The 8,398-nt window shown below is 39.1% G+C and overlaps 1 protein-coding gene across 3 annotated transcripts; it reads right to left on the bottom strand.

Annotated features, from left to right (window-relative positions):
• Positions 1–562: 562 nt before the first annotated feature.
• LOC143280199 (uncharacterized) lies at positions 563–8,347 on the bottom strand. Of its 3 annotated transcripts, XM_076584814.1 has the most exons (8): positions 8,256–8,347; positions 6,998–7,050; positions 6,138–6,255; positions 5,207–5,369; positions 4,251–4,406; positions 3,532–3,812; positions 1,873–2,004; positions 563–701 (listed from the first exon to the last, which is right to left on the bottom strand). In XM_076584814.1, exons 1-8 carry the CDS (start codon positions 8,312–8,314, stop codon positions 695–697), a joined length of 969 nt encoding a protein of 322 aa, XP_076440929.1. In that variant the 5' UTR covers positions 8,315–8,347; the 3' UTR covers positions 563–694. The 3 variants fall into 3 exon arrangements, with proteins under 3 accessions (XP_076440929.1, XP_076440927.1, XP_076440928.1); XM_076584812.1 differs by lacking the exon at positions 563–701 and having other exon boundaries at positions 1,730–2,004; XM_076584813.1 differs by lacking the exon at positions 563–701 and having other exon boundaries at positions 1,730–2,004; positions 6,138–6,243.
• Positions 8,348–8,398: the final 51 nt, after the last annotated feature.

The raw sequence follows: 8,398 nt of genomic DNA, 5'->3' as shown, positions 1-8,398 counted from the left end.
TGCTTCATATGTGTACCACTACAACCTCATGGTTATACACATGTCTCTGTGCTTCCCACTGTGTGTGGCTGAGCTCTACATCTTCAAAACCCAATAAAGGAAAACTTGTTCCTAAAGTTACATTTAGAAAACTTGTTCCTAAAGTTACATTTAGAAAACTTGTTCCTAAAGTTCCATTTCATCTAACATACTGTGACTCCACCAGGGCAGGAAGTTAAATACTAAGGGAAGCTACTCGTCACAGCTACTTTCACTTTCTCCACTCGGGTGGACTAGTATTTTGTACAGGACAGGAATCAGAACCTGCCAGAGTCTGCACCAGTGGGTCATGGTGTAGTTTGTCTCATTTAAATGGCCATTCCAAATTACGCGCAATGAACTAGGTGTGACTTGCGGACGATCAAATCCTGCGTGGTACTTGTACCTACTTCATGGCAAAACTGACCAGTCTCCATTCCACCTGATGGGATTCTTTTCTCTTTCCTTGAATAAACAGAAAGGAGAAAGACAGAGAGAGAAAGGGACAGATGGAAGGAGACTGTGAGAAAGATGTGTGTGTGTGTGTCTGTCGGGGGAGAGGGGGTAGAAGAGGAGGGGGGTAGGGGTGGGAAGGCTGCAGACAGTTGTCCCCCCCTTGGGTGTACACAGCTACTGCCTGCAGGGCAGGAGACCTTTGACCTTTGGCACCAGGACCTCAGCGTCTGCAACACCACAGGGAAACACAAGGGAAGCAACTGTAACCATGGTCACAGAGAAAACTGGATCGGTACAAAGACTTAAAAAAAAAAAGACAAAAAAAGACTAGAAGACAATGAAATATATGGATAAAACAAAATACAGAATAAAATGAAACATAAAATGAAAGTAAAAGAAATAGAAAAAAGAAGTACATCAAAATATGGGACAATGACACATGTACACACGGGTACAACAATAAACAAATTGTAAATTGTAAAACCAAAAACAGAAAAACAAAAATATCAAAATAAGACAATGAAAATATGTGGATATAACAAAAAAAAGAAAAGAAAAAAAAAAAAAAAGAAGAAGAAGAAAACGATCAGAACACTGGATTATGAAAATACATGAAAAAAACAAACAAAACCCACACCAAAAACGATATAGGATCCTGAAAATATGTGTGACCAAAAGCTATTTCCCTCATCATGACAATGACCATACCCTGCTGAAAACAGAACCAGAAGTTGTTCATAAAAGAATGACTGCAAGGCCCGACTACTCTCTACCATCACAAACTGTTCTTAATTGTAATAAAATCAGAAAAAAAACTAATTGTGACAAACTGTGATTGTCACTAACACACACGAGCTGTTAAATATCAAGGCCCAGAAGCTGAGAACACACAAGTGCACAGACACACCGGCTCACATACCTACGCACACACACACTCACTCACTAAATAATGTTTATTGTGCTCTATGACAGCTGAAGCTTCAAATCTTTCATCATTTTTCATGTTTTAATTATGCTTTTCAGTTTTTATATTGACTGTTTTTGCTATGGTACCATGTATTAAAAGGAGTTATTATCATTCTAAGCAACAAGAATTGTACGTCTGAAATGTGTATTGATCAGAAACAGCGGTATACACAGGCTGGTATATCAACTCAATACCAATTGTGTTGAAGAGCTTGGCACAGAGAACCTATGTGTATGAGAAAAACAAACAAACAAACAAAGCATTCCATGCATATCAGAACAAGTCCTGATCATCCATCATTTGGAAGGATAAGAGGCAAGGGGTGGCAAAAAGGTGGGTAGAGAGGGGGAGGAGCAATTTTCCCACAGACACAACGGGGCTTAGCTGTTGTAAAACTGTGCCACAAAGGCAGCACAAGCGCAAAGTCAAACCTCGACCGCTTGTCGCCATGTTTGCCAGATCTGGAGCGGGAATTGGAGCGGGAACTGGAGCGACTCCGGGAACTGGAGCGGCTATGCCTTCGCTTCCTGTCAGAGCCTGACCCCCGACGGCTGCTGGGTGACCTGTCGAGACGGCAGTCTTCATCAAACAGGTGTCACTCATCTCTCCACCAACATGCTACACACTCAGTATTTCCCTAACGCAGTTGCATGCAACACTAAGGAATACTGTAACTGTGTCAGCTGTTTCAAGTTCCTATATTCTGAAATCTATCACAGATAATAAATTAATCCTTCTAGACAGGTCTCAAAACTGGTGTTGGGATCACCAATTTAGTAACAGACAAATGAGGAATAGGGCGAATTGGAAATAAATGACTCACGAAGGCAACTGTGTGTATAAGTGTCGCAGGGAGTGTTTGTTCTGCTATGGGGTGGCGGGTTAGGAACGGACAAACAGTTTATTTTAATTTTTGGTGAAGATATGCGTATATTTGTGGGCAAGTCCTTGGTATTTTTTTTATGTGTGCTTGTAGGCATATATGCATATGTGGGCTGTGCTTGCACATGCATTCAAGCATATGGATGCATGGGTACACCATGCTCAATTGTAAAAGGAAAAAAAAGTTTGTGGAATGCAGTGTGTCATATTATCATAATAGGAGTTTGTAACAGAAAATCCTTATCCCTCTCATCATCATCTCATAATACATATGATCACAAATCTAATCGGAACGAACTAACTGTATTAATGCATTGCTTTTGGAAGACAACAAGCATCCTGTTACTCATGATTTCTTTCAGGTGAATAAAAGTCTGGAAAAGATGTACTCATTAAAGATTTGCTGACAGGCGAAATTATGATGATATTCATGTGTGAACAGATGAAACAGCCAAGTGCTCAGAGCGTCAGACTTTCAGTTTGAGCGTCCTGGGTTTCATCCTGGTATCTGCTCTTGGTACAGTGCTAGTTTAAGAGCAGAATTTTTTTCCCACCTGACCTTTCAAAGCAACAGATGTGCAGACCTGGAGCTATGTAAATTCCCATGAAGAATATTAAACAGGCAAGCCAAAGACCCTGTAATCCAGTTTTTAAGTGGGTTATGGAAATAAAGAGTGTAGCCAATGCATACCACCAAAAATGGAGTATGACTGCCTAAATACCTGGATGAAAATGGTAACACATGTGTCACAGCCCACTGGTAAATACCCAGTGAACATGGAAACTGCAGCCTGTGAATCAAGAAAAATAATCATGTGTCTCTAACGGTAAATCACAAAACGTATTAAAAGACTGCACCTTTCCTGTGTATACATCACAAATAATAGCCATATCCTTTCACAACATGTAATACTTGTTACACATGAAAAAAAGAAAAAAAAAAGGCTGCTGAGGACAAGCAGAGAACAACAGCTTACCTTGATGGTCCCTACATTACAACAACAACAACAACCTGCAAGCCTGGTTAGGGAGTGCTAGATGCTCATCCAAATATAAAAACTCCATTCATTTTTTGATGTCTGAGACCAGAGTTTGCAACAAAACTGGCAAGCCATCCACTGGAACAACCACACATGAACACAGACACAAGAACTGTAAAACTGATATTGACCTTGGAGTGACCTTGACCCTCTAGGTTACCCTGTTACCTGGACCTAGATTTTGAGTTCTTCTTGTGGCGGGGGTCACTGCGTGACGATCTAGAACTGGAGCGAGATCGGGAACGTGATCTAGAGCGTGATGTAGAGCTGGAAGAGGAAGAAGAGCTTCCTGATCGAGATGACCTTGATGATCTTGACCTTGACCTGGATCGTGACCTAGACTGTTTCTTGTCTGATGACGAGTTTTCTGTTTTGTGTGCTCCAGACGTTTTGGTGTCCTCGTCACTGTCACCCAGGTCGTATTTGGACAGGTCGACATTATCATCGTCCTGCACACATTGATTCATCAATCAGATGTTTACATTTCAATGCCCCCAGTTCATATCAAAAAGTCTCTCAAAAAATGAAGATGTTAGTTTCTGACCGTTGTTCATGTGTAATCTGTCACTACTCCCTTGTGTATATAGTAAATACAAAGTTCCTATCTTTTCAACAGATCTTACATTATTTCAAAATATTATAATGGGAAAACAAGTTAGTGAAGATTAGCACAACATTATATTAACTGTATGAAAATGCAATGAAAGCAATATGAACATGGAAACATTCCTGTTAATTCTTTCACATATGTGCTTTTACATGCTGTTTATGTACATACGGCTTTGCAACCCCCCACCCCGCCAACCCCAAAACAACAACCATGACTGAGTGTATCCACGCCTGAGTATGTGTGCATGCAAGTGAGCATGTATCCAGTCATTCTGTACCTCATCAGATTCCAGTTTGTATTTGGAGATATCACCTCCATCTTCATCCTCATCATCGTCTTCCTCCTCCTCCTCCACTTCTTTCGGCTGACGACTTGTTTCTGTCGGCTGGTCATCAGATGACTTACTGCGTCTGCTCTTTTTCTTCCGTCCAAACTGAAAGCATTTGAAAGAAAAACAGTAAGTCTCCTCTGACACATACATGCATAAAACTAACAACAAATCTGATTACTGCTAGCACATTATGAATAATACTGATCAAAACTGAATGACCTTTCATTTGTAAACCAGAGACATTGGAGCCAACAAGGACTTCTAAATTCCTATACATATATATAATAATACATATCATGCTGATTTGTAGGATCTTAACACTTTTCAACAACACCCCAGGAAATACTGTCTCAAATCAAATATTTCATAACTGATTACAGTTGCACAGTGCCCAAATTACATTGTGAGTTGGGTTGATTAATTCCAATCCAAGCCTCGAACAAGCTTTATAACAAAATCTAAATATAAAAGAACAGAATTTATTTTTCTTATTATATCTCATTTCTCCAAGGTACAAGAGTCAAGAATGAAATATACACATAGCAGAGGTGTGTTTCTTACATGCTAACTGGGCAAGGTTCTCGCGTGACATAGCTTGAATGTGCCTTTCTTTTTTTTTTCCACCTTGCTGCAAGAGTGGCTAGGTTCTTGCTAAGCAAGGCTAGATTGCCTTCAGAGCAACTGTGCCGCCAGGTAAGGATAAAATCTACTTCCTGCCTCGCATTTGTTTCTTTGCAAATGTACTCCTCGTCCTCGCAACTTCCTCTCTTGCCACTAGCATGCCAGCATACTTGCAAATAGGAAACAGGTCTCAGCATTCGCATGTTGTACACACATGCAGATACAACTTCCCACTCTGCTTCTGACCCCTCCCTTTTTCTCTCTCAAAAAGTCCGTCTCACCTCATCGTACTCCTCATCCGAGTCCTCTCGTTTGATGTACTCCACCACCTCGTCTCTCTCCATGTAGCCACCACCAAAGCCTGTCCTCTGCTCCACACGGCCGTACTTTGGGGCATTGCACATGTTGCAGTTCATTCGGCGTGCCCAGTTCACGTTTCCGCAACTGTCAAAATGTACTGTATTACTTTTCCTCACAACAGACGTCATTGGTATTGTATAACAATTCTGCACGACAGATTCCTCTGAGTGAAATCTGGACTGCTCTCTGACTGAAGAGAGCACGTCACCACAGTGCAGTGCCATGCATAGTTAAAAATAATCTTTTTTTCCGTCTTCAAGAATATTTGTTTTACAATCAAAGCATATTTTTTTGAACAGGTATCCACAGAGGAGAACCCTTTTGTTGCTATGGTTCTTCTCAGTTTATTGCCTCACCCAACCTGACTAGCACCCAGACTACTATGCAAGGGCTAGTGCGGGTGTGAGTAAAAACCCTTGTCCTTATTTCAGACTAAAACCCAAGGACACTTGTTTCCTAGTCAGGTGCAAAATGTCTTTCTTCATATACCAGATTTAAAGTTAAAAATTAAATGTCCAACAGCCTTTTACAGCCACAGGGGCAGTGAATTCACATCCACTGTGTCTAGGGCTTGGCACTGGAAGGCCCGGCCTGTATCCCCTCCTTCCACTTTTTTTTTAACCTTTTCCCGTTGAAGCCAGGTACCAATTCACACCTCCATGGAAAGAAGAAAATCTGAGTAAAATGTCTTTCCAAAGGACATGATATCAGGTTGAAACTAGGCCTCAAACCCTGATTACTGGTGAACACTGGATCAAAAGCCTAACCAACTATGCCAATGGGCCTCCCATTTTTTCCCGTTTTAAAATACACCACAAAATAACACTTTCCAACCTACGTATGCTTGCATACCTCTTGCACTGCCAGTCATCAGCACTGAACAGTCCTTTGCTTTTTTCAGCCATGGCCTTGCCGATTTCTGTGCCACCCTTCTTGAACACTGTTCCATCTTTCCGATCTGGGAAACACACTTGACAATTTAACTAGGAAGTGTATTAGATCTGACAAGTTGACATGCAATAATAATAACAATGCTTTAACACAAATTTATGTGAACATCAGTAAACAGTCAACAATGGAACATAATGAACAACGGAACAGAAAATTATATTTTAAACTTAAAAAAATCATTTTCTTAGTGCCCAAACAGTAAAAAGTCATATGTTAGATTAGAGCCTCACAAATAACTCAAACTTTTTTTATATGTTAGATTACAGCCTCACAAATAACTCAAACTTTTTTTTTAATGGTTTCAGTTATCACAATTCAGATGTAAGATCAAACATTAAAAAAAAAAAAAAAAAAAAAAAAAAAAAAAAAAACCCCTGTAAAATGTTAAGATGTCTCTTATTTATTCATTCTGTACACTTATCTGATGTTTGTGTTAACTTACAAAAGAGAAAACGAGAAAAAACAAAAATATGAACTTAATGAAGTGTGGAAACTTGATCTTAACAGGCCATACTGGTTCATCATAAAGAGAGAAACAGAAACATCAATAGCTGACTAAAGCCAAGGACAGCACCTCAATTTGAAATAAAGGTTACAAAAAAAGCAAAAATATCTTTGATTAATTTTACAAACACAAAAACACTTTCTTTATCATATTACTGACAGACACATCTAACAGAGAGGAAGGGGTTAAAAGTAACAAAATGAGACACAAAAGAAGGGGTTCAAGATAAAATATAAAAAAAAGATCTCCAACACACCTTTGCCACACTTGTTACATTCTGATCTTCGGGCAAAATTCACATTGCCGCATCTGGAAAAAACAAATGCATACACAAATTGAACTTGAAGATTTACACACACACGCACACACTCAATGCTATGAGTAAGACTTGACCAATAAATATTCATACACATATAATACATATAGTATCCTCTCTCCGTGTGTGGTATTATGTGTGTTACATGTTTGTAAGATTGTCTCTGTGTGTGAGTGTGTATGAGAGAGAGAGAGAGAGTGCGTGTGTATACATATGTGTGTGAATGAGAGAGAGAGAGAGAGAGAGAGAGAGAGAGAGAGAGAGAGAGAGCATGTTTGTGTTTAGTGTGTGTGTCTGAGTGTGTAAGCAAGTATGGAAACAGCTTTTTTTTTTTAACAATGTTGAATCAGCCAAAAGTCTGCGATGGTAACGACAACATTTGCCAGGATGCTTTGATTTGCAGACTGATGAATGGAAAACAAATATTTCTAACAAGTTTTAACATCATATTCGAATGATACACAATAATCTAACTGATTAACTGGAGGTGTATGGGGAGGGCATTTGAGCCATTGAGATAATCTTTGAATCATTTGCCAAATCAATAATTATACTGAAATCTTGACTCATCCAGCCTGCACTTATTTTGCTAATGACATATGGTTGTTGAAATCAGATCATTATTCATAAGGCTTGGTTAACAAAATCATCCTAAACATATATTTGTAATGAAACCACAGCAAAACCTGCAATATGATGAAAATGACTGATAAAATATAAACGGACAATTGCCGAGTTAGTATGGCCAACTAAAAGTTGATCATATGATGTCACTGATGTCGTTTTCGATGGATTTTTGATGAGTTATTCATTGAAAATTTATTATGTTCAACGAAAGCGATTTGTAATCTAATCATGCTTAACGCCATTGAGCTGTGCGAGTCTGGTTAATGTTCACTCAAGTCAATTAAGTTAATGTTACACTAAAATTGACGAAAGGTTGTCCACTAATCATTCAGGAACGACTATCAATGAATAATATTAAGTCATGCAATAACGAGTTGTGTTTTATAAGGATTTCACAAATTCCAACAAGTTTTTTTCCGCCACAAGCACGTTCATTTCAATATTTGTGGACGTGGTACAGACATGTACGTTGCAAAACAAGAAACATGTTAATTTCAACGATACACTTTAGAAATCATTGAGGATAATCAAACAATGTATCTGTATGTCTTTAGAATCACTACACTCTTACTTGGGATCAGCGCAAATCCAATCGCCTTCGTTAGGCTTAAAACGAGAAGACGCCGACATTGTTGGCCTTGAGAACGGAAAAAAAGATATGGAACGGATATCGCTCTCTTCAAGCAGAGTGATCACCCTTGACCTCAACACCAT

This window comes from Babylonia areolata, chromosome 3, assembly GCF_041734735.1.
Source record: "Babylonia areolata isolate BAREFJ2019XMU chromosome 3, ASM4173473v1, whole genome shotgun sequence".
Classification (NCBI taxonomy): domain Eukaryota; kingdom Metazoa; phylum Mollusca; class Gastropoda; order Neogastropoda; family Buccinidae; genus Babylonia; species Babylonia areolata.
The sequence above is the reverse complement of the archived record's forward strand: the minus strand, read 5'-3'. Positions and strand labels throughout refer to the sequence as shown.